Source organism: Montipora capricornis, chromosome 13 (genome assembly GCF_036669925.1).
Source record: "Montipora capricornis isolate CH-2021 chromosome 13, ASM3666992v2, whole genome shotgun sequence".
NCBI lineage: Eukaryota > Metazoa > Cnidaria > Anthozoa > Scleractinia > Acroporidae > Montipora > Montipora capricornis.
In genome coordinates this window covers 575,950-593,340 of record NC_090895.1, presented here as the reverse complement: position 1 = coordinate 593,340, position 17,391 = coordinate 575,950, and the positions used below count along the sequence as shown (strand labels likewise).

Genomic DNA, 17,391 nt, shown 5'->3' with positions numbered 1-17,391 from the left:
GATACCCTCGATAGAGATAACGTGGCATCCTCCTCTTTCATTGACGTCAGGGATGAATAGAGTTGGTATAATGTAACGTAGGGGTCTCAAAGTGTCCCTTTAATCTTAACCTCACCCAAAAGTAAGACAAAAATGAAAAGTATACATGCATTTACAGAGGAAACTAAAAAAAAAAAAGGTCACAAAGAGACCTAAACAATACCACGCGGCTTATATTAATTAGGTTTTCTCACAAAGGACAAGATGGAAGGATCACATAAAAAAGAGGGAGGGGTATATATATCAAAAAATAATACTTTTTAATAAAAAATTTTTGCTTGTGCTTAAGCGATTACTTTGCGACATCTATGAGAAGTACCATGAATATCATTAAAGTCCTGCAACTGTATTAGACGTACACTATAAGACGTTTCCAGTAAATGTTGTACCGGTTGTTACCCTTGTTACCTTTTGTATCGCATGTATCACCTTCCCAGCCATCATCACATTCACAAAATCCTTTTATGCATGTGCCATGTTCGGTTGAGCAGTTGGAACAATCACCTGAAATGACGCGAAACCTGTGTTGGTAATATTGCTTGTTAGTGTAAGTGCTTTTGGCAATGATAAAGTCAACAAGAAATATGCCCAAAGAGAGTTTGTAGATATCGGTGAAAGGGGGATCTAGAGGGAGGAGAGACACCACTCTATCTTTCTTTGGTGCATTCTCCCTTCCCCCTCCTTACATTTTTTCGCGTTTGCCACACAGGCTAGGCTTATCAGGGGACATAATCATGTGACTCAGCCAAACGGTAAAGGGCTGTTTTCCCAGGAAAACTTTGAAATACAAGTAAACTCTGATGAAATGATGACATGTGCGCGTGACTAACTCTGACATTGATTCAATAAAGTGAGTTTCCTGTCAACCTCAAACAAGGCTCTGTCTTTTTCACCCAACAACATTGAGGGAAATTTTGGCTGCCAGTGGACTCGTTACTAACCTCAATAAACCGCTCATTAATTCTTCTCTGTTTTGAATTTCTCTTGAGAGAAACGAGCTGTGACAACCAACTCTTAAGCTTACGTTGCATGTCGGTTTCAAGGGTGTTGGTTGCAAATGCCTTATATAAAAGTTTTGCAAAGTTGATGTCTATTCGGGTCTTTCTGGAAAAGCGACTGCTTGAGCCTTCGTTACCACTTGCCAACCAAACATTTAGGGGACCGTTTGGCCAACCACAACAATGGCAACCTTTCAAGGGAAAGTGAAGGGAAACTAGGGAAAAGTTTGGGTTTTGTGTTAATATAATAGATGGGTGGGCTTGCTGTGGGACGGCTGGAGCCATTGCTTACCCATTTGACAGCTCTCTCCAGACCAACCAGTCATACATTGACAAGTGGAATTGACACATCTTCCTTTTCCTGAACACTGACCAGGGCAGTCTTAAAAAAATACCCCAGATTAGCTTTGTCTCCAAGCTAAATGAAGATTTTACTCTTATTTTTGGCTAGTTGAATTGTATCTTACTCAAGTTGCGGTGTTTCTACTGTTACAAAAACCTGAGTTTTTACGACTTTAAAAAAAGATATAAAACTCTGAGTTGCTCTTGATACACATATTAAAATATGTATATAAATATGGTCTTCTTTTTCTTTTCATAGTTTTAGGTTTTGAGTCATGCATGTACCGTAAGTATTGGGCAAGCTCCGAGCACAGAAGACGCGCGCATTGAGCACTATTGGTAAGAAAATATGGTAACCCATCTGTGCAAGAAAATTTGGTTTTGGTCACCGTACGACCGCACGACCGTCCACTCCTCCATGTAAGCCAATGTGAGCATTATCACGTGACCAGATCTGGGGTTCAAGTTTAGAGAATCAGTACTTGTATACTTGTTTCCAGCCAGTTTACAGCGTACATCTTTGATATTGGACATCCATGTTATGGTCAATTGAAAAGTGTCAAAACAAGGCCTCCGATGGCTAGTATCACGTGACCATATCGCAGGCTCAAGTTTAGAGCTCATCGAGGTTAGCTTTGTTGTTTTGAGCTGACCGCTAACCAAGTACTTGGTTTCGATTGGATCGCAGGTTCAAGTCAGGTTATCTTATAGTGTATTGCAAGAATAAATAACCTGGGAGCTCCGCTTTTAGGCTTGGCTAAGTCTATATATTATTTAGCTATAGAGTTACTTAATATTGTGTATGAAATGTATCCCTTTTTTCTCCATTGTTTCCACAGTTTGATAACTTTTGTAATTTTTAGAACATGGGGTTTTCTCGTCTTTTTTATCGATTCTACACAGCACTTATCTTCATATAGTGGAGAATAAACTATCTATCTATCCAAGTGGTCCTCCCTTCATGAGGTACGAATAAACCTTTTGTGTTAAGTGGATGAAACACTACTGTGAATGGGTGAAAAAAATCATTCTTGTCGGAATGCAAATCTCAGAAACAAGCCAACCAATAACGCAGCAAAATATAAAAGATTTCAAACTTCATGTAACTGCGTAAAGCAGTATGCAGGGCGAGAAATTGTGTGCGTCATGCCTTATTAGAAGTTGTGTCCTTATAATCTTGAATTTTGAGCCCTGCTTTTTACGAAATGATCTCCTATAGCCTCTATCAGCTCTTTTCAAACCCCGTTCCAACCTTGGCCCAACCCTGTACCACATTTTTCATAATCCTAGATTCTGAGGTGCCTCACATTGGGGAGGGGGGTGGCTGGTAATTTACGGGTTTGTTAGGTAGATTCAGGAAAAGGGACTACGTGTATTACTTCTTTATATTAAATGTTAGGTGTTCATGAATATCTGTTGTGATTTAATTTTGTCTTTGGTTTGAAATGTTTTGAACCAGTTCATTTTTTTTTTGAAACCAGTTCATCGTTTTCAGACCAGTTTAATTTTTTAGAACACCTCCCATTATAACATATCTGGAATTAATTAGAACTCTTTATGTAGTATGTATAAAATAAACTACAGAATTCATTTTAAGATTATTATGATGAATTGTTGCCTCTGATATTATAAAAGACAATTGCATGTGTACAGTACATTCTAAGGGTTAAGGAATTCTTTTTAATGGTTAGCTTTCATGTAAGGTTAGGGACGTTTTGAGCATTAGCGTTTCGTCAGATCTAAACCATTTTCTGTCGTTCAAATGTAGGACTACATTTTATAATGAAAAGCCATTAGTTGTTTGGCACTTTTTGTGCATGGAATGGACACAGTTTGACGATTGTGTTAACAATTTTCTGGCTGATTCCTTTAAAATTCCTAGGAGCTACACCCCAAAAAAGGGAAAATCCCTTTTTTAGACAGTCGACCAGTTAAAAAAAAAATTAAACTGGCTTAATATTAATAAACTGATTTGAAAAACTGGTTTAAAACAAATTCAAAGCAAAAACAACATTATACCACAACATATCCGTCATGTTTTTCTTACTTGCCAAAATGGCGGTAAATTTGAACGTCGTCAACTAGGTATATTTTTCTTATGAGGAGGCGTAGACATAGTTCTGCTCAAAGCACTAATTTTCTCACAGATGCAGTTTTGGTCACGTGTAGATTTAAATTGTGAAAAATAAAATTTAAGATATAGAGAGAAAAAAAAATGTCATGGGAACTCTAAAAAGCAATAGGAAGAAAGTAACCACAAATATAAGAAATACCTTACTATAAAAACTAAACCCTATGGACAACTAGATTTATTTAGTCCGCCCCAGTATATTACGCTCATCTTGTTTGCTACAAATTCACCCACCTTCCTGGAAAGTCTCTTGAGCTGTCAAAGATGTGTCATTAGTAACGGAAACATCATAAACACAACTTTTCAGCATGGAATTTGACAGTCCAAGCGAAGAGCAGGCAGCTTGAGCTTTCTGGAAGATGAAGTGTTGATTTGAATGTAAAATGTATAGAATACAAAGCTTAAGCAACGAAATTGACCACTGTAAGAGCTTTAGGGAGACTGGTACAAGTGGGACAGACTGCATTTTTATGGAAAGAAAGACACCTTTTTTTACTCTCCAGGAAAACTAAAATAGCCTTGTCCGACCTCAGGTGTAACCTTCATAATGAAGCAAAGAAATGTACATACTGCGATAATAAAGCTGTCTATTCCCTCTAAAGAGTACATGGGAACAAAGTCTGGGTTTGTGTAAGAGAAGTCCATGACGTCATCACGGTGAAAGTTGGACGCGTTCCATGACCAAGTCCCTCGGAGGCTAGAGTTGCTGTGACTTGTGCTTATACGCCCTTGAAAAAACATTTTGGATTATACTATGCTAACAACAATAACAATAACAATAACAATAACAATAGCAATAGCAATAGCAATAGCAATAGCAATAGCAATAGCAATAGCAATAGCAATAGCAATAGCAATAGCAATAGCAATAGCAATAGCAATAGCAATAGCAATAGCAATAGCAATAGCAATAGCAATAGCAATAGCAATAGCAATAGCAATAGCAATAGCAATAGCAATAGCAATAACAATAAGAAGAACAAGAACAAGAACAAGGAGGAGGAGGAGGAGGAGGAGGAGGAGGAGGAGGAAGCAAGACTAACAGTCTCTAAATACGCATATTCACAGAATTTCACAGAATTCTAAAAATACGCATAGCTTGCCTGCAACCAGTAGAGATATGGTAACAGTTAATTTTGATTCCGCTGATAAATTTCGTTTCACTTACACGAGTCAGCAAACTTTATAGGGTCATCATACAGTTTTTTATTAGGCCCCATCAGATCATTGGATTGGTCGTCATCCATGACACCACAGAGCCCCTCAGTGTAGCCTTTAAAGGCTAAGGTAGGTGTGAAAAAGACATTTAGGAACTGACGATTCATCATGTGACTGTACCGCACATCTGTTGTTAATGTCAGGCCTAGAAAAATGAAGCACTTTAGAGTTAGTTTTTTGTTTCTGTGGAATCCAATCTATTCCTAACCTTGTTAGGGAGTAATGGCAGACGACATTTCAAGTTATAGATAATTTGTTGATAAAGGCCCTTATTATTAAAGTGCTTGTTGACAAACCTGATTCAAACTGTAAAGACACCAGCATAACTGCAGCTTCTTCTGATGAGTTGCTGAAGGCTTTTTGCATTTCCATTATCACGCTTCCATTGTCCAGTCTCATTTTCTGCCCAGTATGAGCTGAAATGTTCACTAATTCGCCATCAATTCTATCAAAAAAATGTAATTTGAAATAAACGTTTTGCCTCCTGAACGTGGATGCAGAAAAAAAAAACTAACAAAAGGAAACTAAAACAACACATGCTTAACTGCCCACGCCAATGTCGCCAAGGGCCAATGGCCACGGGGGGGGGGGTTGGGGGCTGTTTAATGGAAATTAAATGATACAAAAAAACAGTTTGAGCGTTTACAGTTTTGTGTTTAGAAATACAAATAATTGGATGCACAACAATTTTATGAGTGTCATGAAGTATTTCCTTGCTCTTCTCCCGAACATCTCAGTCACTCGCATTTCGGAATACGGACAACTAGACTCCGGTTATTCCTCAAGTAAAGAGAGAGCATTGCATTTACCCCTACGAAAAAATAATGCTAGCCGTTATACTTACCTTTAAGCTTGGAATTAAAGGAACACTTCGAGTGGGTTATCTAAATTACATGTGTATCTAATCAAGTGCATTTCTACACATAAGTGATCATCTGATTTCACTGGGAGCGGGGATAAGGCAGTTGTGATATCACTCGACTCACACCAATATGGCTTCGGTTCAATTCCCAGAATCGATGTCAAATGTGGTTTGTGTTTAGTGGCTCTCTATTCTACCCTAAGAGGATTTTCCCGGGTACTCTGGTTTTCCCCTCCCCTTAAAAACCAACCAATGAGTCGATACGTATTAATCGGATTTGATTTGATTTGACTTGTGCACGACCTTACAAGCTATTTAGCTTTAAACATTAACGTGTGAAAATAAAGGTTTGTTATTCTTAATAATAATAATAATAATAGTAATAATAATGATAATGATAATGATAATGATAATAACAATAATAATAATAGTGATCATTGGAGCTTTTGGGCTTGTCAAGAAGGGAACCGAAAACTAGATCGGCAAGATCCTAGGCAATATCACAATAGCAGAGCTACAGAAGACCGTCCTCCTTGGAACTGCTGACATACTTAGGAGGACCCTATCCATCAAGTAATCCAGCAGACTTATGACTGCCCTAGGCGGTAGCCTCGTGGTCAGTGTGCTCGATTCCGGATCGAGTGGTCTGGGTTCGGGTCCTGGCCGGGGTCGTTGTGTTCTTGGGCAAGACACTTCACTCTCACGGTGCCTCTCTCCACCCAGGTGTATAAATGATGATAAATGGGAACAGAAATAGATACAACAAAGGAAATGAGTGAAAATGTGTTCAGCCGGGAATCGAATCCGGGTCTCCCGGGTCTCCTGGACCGGTAACCAGGAGACCTGGGCTCGATTCCCGGCTGAACACATTTCACTCATTTCCCTTGTTGTATCTATTTCTGTTCCCATCATACACTACTAATTAATACTTGTCAGAAATTACTGTGAATCGCCTTCCGAAGGGAATAGGTTGGTGATCCAAAGGTAAATGAGGCAGTTAGTTGTTGTTATTTCCCCGCTCAAAATCCCTCAAAGTCCCTTAAAAAAAGACGTTAATAAATAGCTCCTTTAGTGTTCTCAATAATAATAGAAAATAATAATAATAATAATGATAATGATGATGATGATGATAATAATAATTATTATTATTATATGTAAATGATTTCTTATTGTCTTTGTTTTTCATTTATCACAAATGCTAAGAATGAGATATGTTATGTTTTTGTTTTCGTACTTTTCGGGGAAATTGCATACAGGACAAATACAAATACATTATACTAATGGCTCCTCAAAAATCAAGCTATGGACAAAAATAAAGTTCCATATTTACCGTAGTTTGGGGTATTCTTGAGGGTTGATTGATTTGAGGGACATGATTGTTAGTACGCTTTGACCCAGTTTTACTGCAACACCTCCAGTGAGAGAAGCTCTCTGATAGGCAAAGTAGCGAAATTGTATTCCAAAGTCATTGAAGATACTTTTACAACCCCAAAATTCACCAATCCCGAAATAGTCAAACTCTATTCCTAAAGAAAAAGAAGTGGATAGAAGTAAACCTACTGGTGTCAAGTCAGTTTTATATGATTGGTCTTTTAGTAACTTGCTGACTCTCAAGGTCGAATTCCAATCAACACTTTCGCTTTTTACTGCCAGTAATAAACACCTGCTGCGACTGTTAGCCAACTTTTTAAATCAGACACCAGCAAAGTAGATTAAGATCAGCCAATCGCAACTCTGAATGTAACTCATTAACTCGTTTTGTTGCAGTGATTGACAACAGTGAAAAATGAACCGTTGGTTGGAATTTGCACCCCAGAGTGCACATTGCGGACATTACCGACCGGTATTTTTGTTATGCGTACCGAGCAAACTCATGGAATCTGAGATAAATAAAAGCACAGTACAACACATTACTCTTAACAACTTGGTTTCTTAGAGACAATGGGTAATCTACCAAACTTTTATTGGTGCACCTCACAGAAATATTTCGAAAAGCATTGGAATCCGGAATGGTTGTAGCTGCTGCAACTGTTGACTTTAAAAGGCTTTCGACGGCGTTTTACGTGAAATTTTAAGAAAGAAGTTAACCAGAAACTTTGGTATCACTGGAAAATTGTTAGAATTCCTGGAATAATATTTGAAGGAAGCGGTTTACAGTAGTGAATGGTAGACAATCTGATCTAGCGCCACTACTTAGAGGAATTCCTCGGGGCTCAATATTAGGCCCCACCCTTCTTACCCCGTTTACAAACGATTCACCTAATAGTGTCGTCTCCGGCTTGTTGTACATGTATGCAGACGATACAACAGTTTATTGCATTATATTGATAAGTAAAGGAACTATTTATAGGCCTCTGCCCCTGCTAGATTAGAGGACTCAATTTTCGAGTGGGTTTCATCGACTAGACTTCTCGACATGATAGCTGATGGCAGACTGGACATCACACGTATTGGAACTAAAAAAAAAGCGTTGCTAATAAACTTGACTTGCTAATACGCTCTAGGCTCATACCTCGAAATTGTCTGAAAGATTTCTATTTCAAAGTGATCCTGGCCTCTATAAAGTACGGCCTTGTTTTGTGGGAGTCGTACACTAGCTCGGATTTATTGAAGGCGATAGGACGGTTGCACTGTAGAGCAGCAAGAACTATCTTCAATTTTAGCAAAGATGATGCCATCATCTAAGGTATTAGAATATTACCACTGGATCACTATCGATCAAACATTATAAGATAGAATTAACTGAAGAGAGTGTAGTGTAACGTGAAGTGCTAGATTTCTATCCCATATGAACCATGTGAGCGTTAGCCCTACTGATGGAACTGGGCCCACACAAGGACAGAGAAAAACTCTGACCAGGGTGGGAATTGAACCCACGACCTTCGGGTTAACACTTCACGTTACACTACACTCTCTTCAGTTAATTCTGTTTAAAATATAAGTGCTACACGGCCAACGTTTGTATATACGTAACCTTTCCTTAAAATTATACGATAGCGATCGCAAGGCTTTTCCAGAAAGGAAACTCTCTCAGGGGACGCAATAATTTAACTGTTCCAAGTGTGGGAAAAACTCGCTGGCATTAAGAGGGGAAATATTGTGGAAAGTAATAAGCGATAAACGCGATTCCAATTTAGACCCTAAGCGTTTATCAAGGCATTTAGGACATACAAATATTTTAAGGATTTTAATTTTAATGCAGTCATGGCCAGGTCTAAGAGGAGCGATTATGTGTTTGACCTTATGATATGATAAGATAATTTCACAGGGGTACTTTTATAGGATAACTTTATCCTTATTTTTGATTTTAATATTTAATTTGTATATATTAGTATTAATATTTTTTTGGTTATTATAAAACCTATCGTGTTGAAATAAAGGTTTTTGATTTATTTTATTTACATGTTTATGAAGGGCAAACTACACCGGAGCTGGCAGATTCTGCAATCGATCACCCGTGAGGATGAGTGCGTTGCCAAATTCTATATGAAGAGGCAAATTTTTTGCAAGTGAATTGTCCGACATCGTCATCATCATTTATTTACCCTCGGTTTTTATTGTAGCTTGGTGTAGCTAATATCTCCGAGAATTTACCCTCCCAACCATGATACATCACATAGGGCAGACCACAACACCGGGAACTCCATTCCCCACCCTTTGCAAATAGTGTATGGTTCGTTTACGTCCCACAGGTTTATGAACATTGATCTATCCGAGAAGACTAGAAAGTCTAACCATTTGCAGATAACATGACAAAGGCAGCACTTTCTCCTCAGTTATTTAAATTTCCCTTAGTGTTGGTGCGACCGGAGTCGAAGTCATGGCCTCCTGAATGGCAACCTGGTGCTCAACCAACTGATCCACCGGTGCGTGACAACTCCTATGGAATTCTAGAGCTCGGATGTTCCAAATAAATAGGGTGAACACACAAGTGAAAAAAGAAGCATTCACCATCTAATGTTTCCAGATGGGGATCACCCCAGTTTCTCCAAGGCAGCCGTCGTTGACAGCAGGTTCCAGTCCACCGCGTTGAACATCGACATCGTGCTGTACAATCTGACAGAGGAACGATGACGCCATTGCCAGAACAACCATCTGCAAAAAGTTATCAGGAAACTGTTATTTAGGAGTGCGTAGAAAAAAAACATCTCCTCCGAGCTCATCCCAGCAGCTGAAGAGAGACCAAATGGCTTTTTCATAATCATTAACCTCCTTAAAAGCAGGGTTTTTTCTGTTTGTGAGCTAAATGCTAAAAATAATACTTATCTACATCAGTGCTGGTGAGAATGCTGGATATTTACCAAGCCTCGAATTAAATATCCACCAGTATTCACCTCCACTTTAGTGAATAATTATTGCTAATTTTCATTTCGTAGATTCAACAGCACTTGAACACATATGAAAAAAAATATGAAAAACTGCATGAGCTGATTACTGCGCAATCCTTTCCAACAACGGTAATCGATCTGTCCACAGATATGTTTGATTTGGACATTGAAACAAAACAACACTATAAACGACAAATTTCAAGTATATTCGTTTTGGGATTTTTCATTTTTTTTCTTTTTTGGCTTGCTTTTAACGTGACGTCAGGAAAGCCATTCTTGGAATTGAATTGTGTTCTTATGGGAACGTTTCTTTTGTTTCTGTTCATAAACCTCGCCTTTCTTATGGCAAACACGCTCGAGTACAACCAGCTTCAGCAGTAGACACTGCCAGTTGGGCGACAATACTTTTAAAAAAATTGGACTACATTCACCACACCCTTATTTATATGTGAATGCCAAAACGAATCCGGTATCAATAAATTCCTGATTGATTACGAATATTGATCCAGAAACTCCAGTCCGTTGTACGTATACTCTGAATCCAGTGTAAACGTAGTCTTGAATATACAACAACGATAAGCACTAACTACTTAAGAAGAAGAAAGGAAGAACTTACATGGACAACCTGGAACATCTGGTTGAGAACAGAAGAGCCCTTTCCTCCCTAGAACGCAATTTGGGTACTTCCCGCAAAGAGGGTATTCGGGACATTCATAGCGTTTGTTAACTAGGACATGCCTGTCTCCATCCTTGCATTTCCTATAACAGTAAAGTGAAAGAGAGTCCTCAGTTGAACAGGTGACCTCCCACTCACTAGATCGGGACCATACACAATTGGAGGTAACAGGTAACAAATCTAAAGCCTTCTTCGTCAACTTACGGTAAGCATCTGCAGCTTTCATCAGGACCAATAATTGCCTCTTCTTCTTTCGTACAATCGCAAGGAGGTGGAGTGGTTGGAGGCTGAGTAGTGCTTGGAGTGGTCAGGGCTGGAGTTGTCGGTGATGGAGTAGTGGGACAGCTACATCCAGGCTGGAAAAAAAAAACAACAAAACAGTTTAATATTAGAAAATACATTACCACATCTCTCCCATAGAAGGGTAACCGCATCTGTCGGAGATTAGTTAAACAGTACAGCTGTTAGAGCACTCATACATGTCATTGCTGTTTTTAAATCTCATGCGATGCATATTTGCATATCGAGTTTTTTCCATCTCTATCCTACTTCGTTCAATCCCAGTCTATAAATCAAACTAAACATATGTATCTTTTTCATTGATTAAGGGAAGATTACGTTTATTGTGTGGGCCCAATTCCATCAGCAGGGCTAACGCTCACATGGTTCATATGGGATAGAAAACTAGCAATTCACGTTACACTACACTCCTTTCATTAATCAAATGAGCGTTTTGGCCTAATGGCAGGTTATCCATTGTTTTATTTCAATCTTGCTCGGCATTGGATTACGCCACTGATTTTCACTGCGAAATTGTTGTATTTCAGTCAAGGAGACGACTGTTCAAAAACCAACACTGCCAAAATCCAATTCGATCCGGAATACAAGGACTGGAACTAGCTTGCAAATGGGGCTAATGTGTTGTAATATAGTAAAAAGTATTTGCATTTGAAAAGATTTCCCCACATTAGCCTCCATTGCTAGCTAGTTCAACTCCAATACTGAGAATTCGAATATGGTATATGGTGGTGGTTGTGGAGATGGCACTGGTGATGGTTACGAGGGTGATATATCAGTCACTCAGCCAGTTGTCAACCAGTTGAAAGTATACAGTTATTGGTGTTGGTCTTCTCAGGTATTCAATTAATTCACTTGCAGAAACGATGTTGATCGATTGACTCGGAGTCGAACCCATGAAATCTCATTCAGATACTCGACAAATGAGCCAGGAGAGACTCATCAACAAACAGGTAGCATACCTCCTACATACTGCTGAAAATGAAATGTCAAAGGTGACATCGAATTGCGGCAATCACCTTAATAGTCTAGCTACCTATGGAGGAATGGTGGTGTAGTGGTTAGATCAATGAACCCTTGCACACAGGGTCACTGACTAACATTGTTACCGTGTTGTTTTCTTAGAAAAGAGACACTGGATCTCTCCATACCGGCTTAAAATTGGTTGCAGGCGACATACTGGTAAGGTAACCTTTTGATGGACCAGCATCCTGTCCATGGGAAGAAGCAATGCTTTCAGTTGCTTCAGCTACAGAAACAGGTATTAGCTCAGGCCGTGTGAGCCACAGTGGCTTTCGTGCGACCTTGCATTTTTTTCGTTGTATGAATATCTTAGAACTCAGTCGCAGAGCATCCATGCTCCATTCCTGATAGATTCACTCAGAGTTTTTACGAGTATAAGCCATTGCAAATGGTTGAAAAGTTCGATGAAGACCGTCCCTCAATTAATACATGACATCACAACAATGCTTTGCAAGGCACAACCGCTTTTCAATCTTAAGTTGCGAGCATTACCTTAGACTTCTTACACGAGGGATCGAGGCACACTCTAAAAAGACGAAAAAAAGGAATGATTAGCATCTTCGTTCATGACAGCTAGCTTTCACAATGGGAAAATAAGGAAACAACGACGAAGGTGGCTAAGTAAACTGGTAGGGTTTTACGTTTTGCTGGAGCAAGCATAGGCACAACCAATATATGCAAACTGGATGGGGCTTTTATCCTGAACAGACACTAATCACTGACAACAAGTTTTTCTGTGGTAATAATACGAAAGAAGTGAAACGTCAAATAATTGATGTCTTTCCTCAAAGAGATAACGACCAATGGTAAGGGGAATCGATTTGGCTTAAAAAGGCGCTGTTCTCGAAACAAATAAATCCTTTTGCAAGGATGGCTCAGTATATGGACCTGTAAATGCACGTGAGGCTGATGATGATCTAGTAGTTTTGTCATATAGACCTCTGTGCTTTTCTTATTCATAGACAGAAAATAATGTTACAATAAGATGGTTTACATGATAACTGAGTAGAGAAGTGTGTTTTCGCCGCCATGTCATTGAACCATAGAGCGGCATATTGAAGGAACTTACAAACACACAAAAATAGCGATGAAAACCGTTGTTTGGGTGTCATACTGAATCCTTTATAAAGTTAAACTATTATTATTAATCATAGAGGTTCATAAACTATGTTAAATAAACGTCAATTCTCCCACTTTTTAAGCTTTGATTTCTGTTTATTTTAACTGGAATTTTCTTATTCAATGGTCCGCCATTACTTACTTTTAAATCATGACAGAGCTGGATCGAGGAGAAAATGACGTTAAATACTCACTAGTTTAAGAATGCAATGTGTGTGTGCGTGGCTGACTTTATATGCAGCAAGGAAGACTCGGGCTTTCAGACTTAAAGTCGCGTTTTGCATATAAAGTAACCTGCATTTACACCCTTACAATTTAAGATCGTGAGTAAATGACGCCACGTTTCCCTAGATCCAACCCTCTGGGTCTACTCGGTCAGTTTTGAACGTGATTAATATCGGACCATGAAATCCGAAACTTACACTCAAAGAAAACAGCCTTTAGATAAGAATCAAAGCTCAAATTCTTAACAACCTTACTCCCGTGTGATGTATTTAACCTACAGAAAGAACCTAATGAACATTTAACTCATAATTGACCAGCTCTCAGATGCCTTGATACCTGAATTGGTAGAGCAAGTGTAGAGCAATCTCATGGTCATGAGTCGAAAGGCCTGGATTTTTCAGGCCTGCTTGCAAATGCTTCACTGGCTTAGATAACTGCAGTGATCCTCATAACTTTCACTTTATGTAATTTACACGATAAAGAAGGCATAATAGCTAATTGTAAGCGGAAGTCAAAGTTACTTGGTGCAGGAAATGTTAGTTTTTCCGAAGGTGACACTTTATGTCATATAAGATTCAATTTGTTCAAAAATTGTAACTGGCAAATCAACCTTTGTAATCATGCCAGTTTTAGACTTATATCTTAGCTGAAAACGCATTAGCTATTTAGTTTAGTGTATGTTGATAATGGAATCAGTATGATCTATTGGTTTTTACAAAGATCTTCATTGAATAACTTGAAAAAACGTAACCAGCACCTCCTTGGCAAACCCTCAAACTCGTATAAACATTTTTACTCACCGTTTTGTTATGTCCCAATTCAACGGCCATCTTGCAGCTACGATCTCGTGTTTCTTTGAAGTAAAACCAACAAGTAGTTTTCCAACTACTTCGGAGAATCCTGCGTGAAACAGTAGCTCATCTTTTCCAGCACAGTAAGAACTGCACAATGTCAGTTTTGCCCTCATCCCAAAAGGAGTCTCAATACTTAGTTGGATAAGTGACCAATCTGATTTTTTCTGTTTAGTTTTGCTCTTGAAACCAACTGCCAAAAGCAAAAAAAGAAAGAAAGCTTAGCGTGACTATGGAGACCTTTTACCCGACACCTATTTGCATCATAGAGCGAATTTCAATCGAGTGTAATTAAAACCAGAGTAATTATTTCAAAGACAAGACAAGTGGTCGACCGCAGTCGAAGGCAACCCGAAGGCTCCTTTTACAATGCTTCTACCATAACTTGCGGCATCTACCGCAAATCATGGCAGGGGTGGGCGCAACTCCTATCCCGTTGAAGACACAACTTGTCCCCAGTAGTACTGGTACTCATTTTACCCACCACGAAAGGATGGAAAGCTGAGTGAACTTTTGGAGCGGCAATGGTCATCACTAGATGGTCACCCATCGAGTAACTAACCCAGCCCAACGGGACTTAACATTGGACGCCATTCGGGGAACAATGGCAGCCCACTGAGCCAACCGTAGACCCAATTACTTCGGCCAATCAAAAAGGACGAGACAATCTAGTAAACCAATCAAAACTTGAAGTAATTACACGTAACCGACACAAAGTGCAGGAAAATGTGCAAGCGCGAGCCACGATTGCTTTTGGTTTCTTTTCTGATTGGTTGAAAAAGTGGCGCGAGAACTTTGAACCAACCACTGAGTGAAGTAATGCAAAACCAAAGCAATTTGCTAATTACTTTCGGTACTCAATTGACAACCACTCTATTAAAAGAGAAAGATGTTAATTACTGTTATTGCCGCACCCTTTCTGTTTTCAGAAAATCGGCACCCCTGATGAAGACACAAAACAGGAGCCTTAAAACTTTTCAAATACAATGGTCTTTAAATAACAATATTTGAAGCCACACTCAAATTTCTTCAAACCAGAGAGTAGCATTACACCATATCTGGTTGTCAAGCAATGTGAAGGACAGTGGTGGTGGATGAAGGGCGAAAGCGAGTTGAGGGACGTAAAAAGCAATCAAAAAATGAAATCGTTAAATTTGAAAACATTTCATGTTTTATTGGAAAGATTTCAGTAACGTAAATAGTTTTCAGAACGGTCCTAAGGAGCACAGCCAATAAGACACATGTCATTAGATGGGAGCTGATTTTCAATGAGGGAGGAAAACCAGAGCACCCGGAGAAAATAAAATCAAAACTCAGTCCACATTCGATTGCAGTGATAGGAAGCATGGTTGATTATCAGTATGCTATCCTGACTCCTAAACATCTCTAAAGCGGGCTAACTCGACAGAAAGCAAGCCTTTCGCTCATTATGGAGGTGGAACTGGAAAACCACTAACACCGGAAGCTCAAACCTCGAGTTAATTTGTTGTTTAAATTTGCCTTATTGGATGGTCCATTGCAGCTTAACTCTCTTTGATCGTCTAAATCCTAAATTTAACTTTACTTAAACCGAGTTAGAAACATCAGGACGTAATAAAAAAGAAATCAATAGACAAAAACTATAAATACAGAGCAATAATTTTCAGAACACTATGTAATAAAATATGCTAGAGAATACCTATATATTTTATTGACCATTTTTTATTGGGGTATTTAATGGCCTATGGGAAAAATGCCTCCTTTTCCATGTATACTCAATTAAAATCTCCCGATTTGAACAAATTAAGGATTTTGGTCACCAAAGTACTGTTGGCAAGCTGTTCCAAACAACTGTCCTGTTATAAAGGAAGCTGTTTTTATGACAGCGCGGGGAAGTGGAAAAACGAGATTATCATTAGATTCTCTTCATGAGTAGTTCATAACACTGCTATGGTTTACAAATCTTGCCTGGAGATAATTGGGCACCAGGCCACTGAGATCTGAAAACCATAGTAGCCATAGAGGAAAAACGTCAACTGGCCAGCTGAGTCCATTTTAATTGATCAAAAAGTGTGTCCGCTTCGGCATCATGCATTGAGTGAGTTGCCTCCTTCCTGACTCTATTCTGTGTTCTTGAATTGTAACTATATATATACATATAAGACCCTGCCACATAAACGTTCTTTACTTTCTGGTAAGCTACTCTAATAGTCGACCTGGATAAGTGATTGTCTAGCTGTAAGGAGCCCTAAGCTGTCTACTTGGAAGACTGGTGCCCACGCAAAAGCGCTAATCAAGAGTTCCATTTTTTTTCGGAATGTACTTACAGAAAACCTTTTTCCACAGTTGTTTGACTTTCTTTATAGCCTTTCGCAGCCACTTTGGTTTGGTAGGCATTTTTAATGAAAGGTTTGGAGACACTTGTACTTCAATAGAGCATCCCGTTTGCGCTTCCACCGTTCCCATGTTGAAATTTGAATCAACATCAAACTGCAAGGAAGATGAGGAATATCGTGTTACATAACAAATTTTGAAAGTTGTCTTCTTTTTTATTTTGTTTTGGCAATCCTTCTTTTCAAGTGACACTTCAAGTTTACTTTTAAAATAATTACTTTATAATGCTCACTACACACATGTAGGAAACACTTATCGAGGTGTGCATTGTAATGGAGGTGGAAACGATCACCTTCATGACAGGAACATACAAGATAAAAAGAAGCTAAAAATAGATAATGCGATTGCAAAATAGGACAAAATTATAGGGTACAGTAATTATGATTGCTAAATTATGGACTTAATGGAAGGGCATCGTCGCATCCTATTCCAAGAATTGTAAACAGGAATTTTCAAATTCTTGTTTTGACACTTTTGTAAGCGCATGCCAGTAAGAATGCACAGAGCTTCATAACGTATTGCCAAAATTTGTTAATGACTTGACTATATTTTCACGCATAATTCGTTGACGTGAAAGTTACCCATAGCTGAAGATTGCGTATTATGTTTATGAAAGCTGGGGGAGCGATTAAATTATTACTAAGAATAATTATTACTTAATTATTACTAAGAGATCTCATGCATACTTAACAACTGTTCACCGATGTGGACGTGGCTAGTGGTGTATATACTAAAAACAGTGAGATAATATAGCACACAAAGACGATTTTAAATCATGTATAACTGAAAAGATTACAACATTTTCAAAAGCAAATTCCACGCGAATTGCTCAGAGGTGAATAGCAAAGGATATATGGTTTTAGGATATATTTGAGTATCCAATCAGCGCGCCATTCTACGCTATCGATT

At 38.7% G+C, this 17,391-nt stretch overlaps 1 protein-coding gene across 3 annotated transcripts in view; it reads right to left on the bottom strand.

Annotated features, from left to right (window-relative positions):
• Positions 1–17,391, bottom strand: part of LOC138028891 (uncharacterized) — an 84,200-nt gene that overhangs the window by 15,634 nt on the left and 51,175 nt on the right. For all 3 annotated transcript variants that reach the window (XM_068876530.1, XM_068876532.1, XM_068876531.1), the window contains exons 19-31: positions 16,416–16,578; positions 14,059–14,302; positions 12,407–12,440; positions 10,799–10,950; positions 10,535–10,677; positions 9,542–9,685; positions 6,921–7,116; positions 5,025–5,173; positions 4,679–4,873; positions 4,081–4,238; positions 3,745–3,862; positions 1,330–1,419; positions 448–543 (exon numbers count right to left, since the gene is read on the bottom strand). In XM_068876530.1, the coding sequence (XP_068732631.1) occupies positions 448–543; positions 1,330–1,419; positions 3,745–3,862; positions 4,081–4,238; positions 4,679–4,873; positions 5,025–5,173; positions 6,921–7,116; positions 9,542–9,685; positions 10,535–10,677; positions 10,799–10,950; positions 12,407–12,440; positions 14,059–14,302; positions 16,416–16,578 (1,882 nt within the window). The remainder of the gene's footprint in view (positions 1–447; positions 544–1,329; positions 1,420–3,744; positions 3,863–4,080; positions 4,239–4,678; positions 4,874–5,024; positions 5,174–6,920; positions 7,117–9,541; positions 9,686–10,534; positions 10,678–10,798; positions 10,951–12,406; positions 12,441–14,058; positions 14,303–16,415; positions 16,579–17,391) is intronic.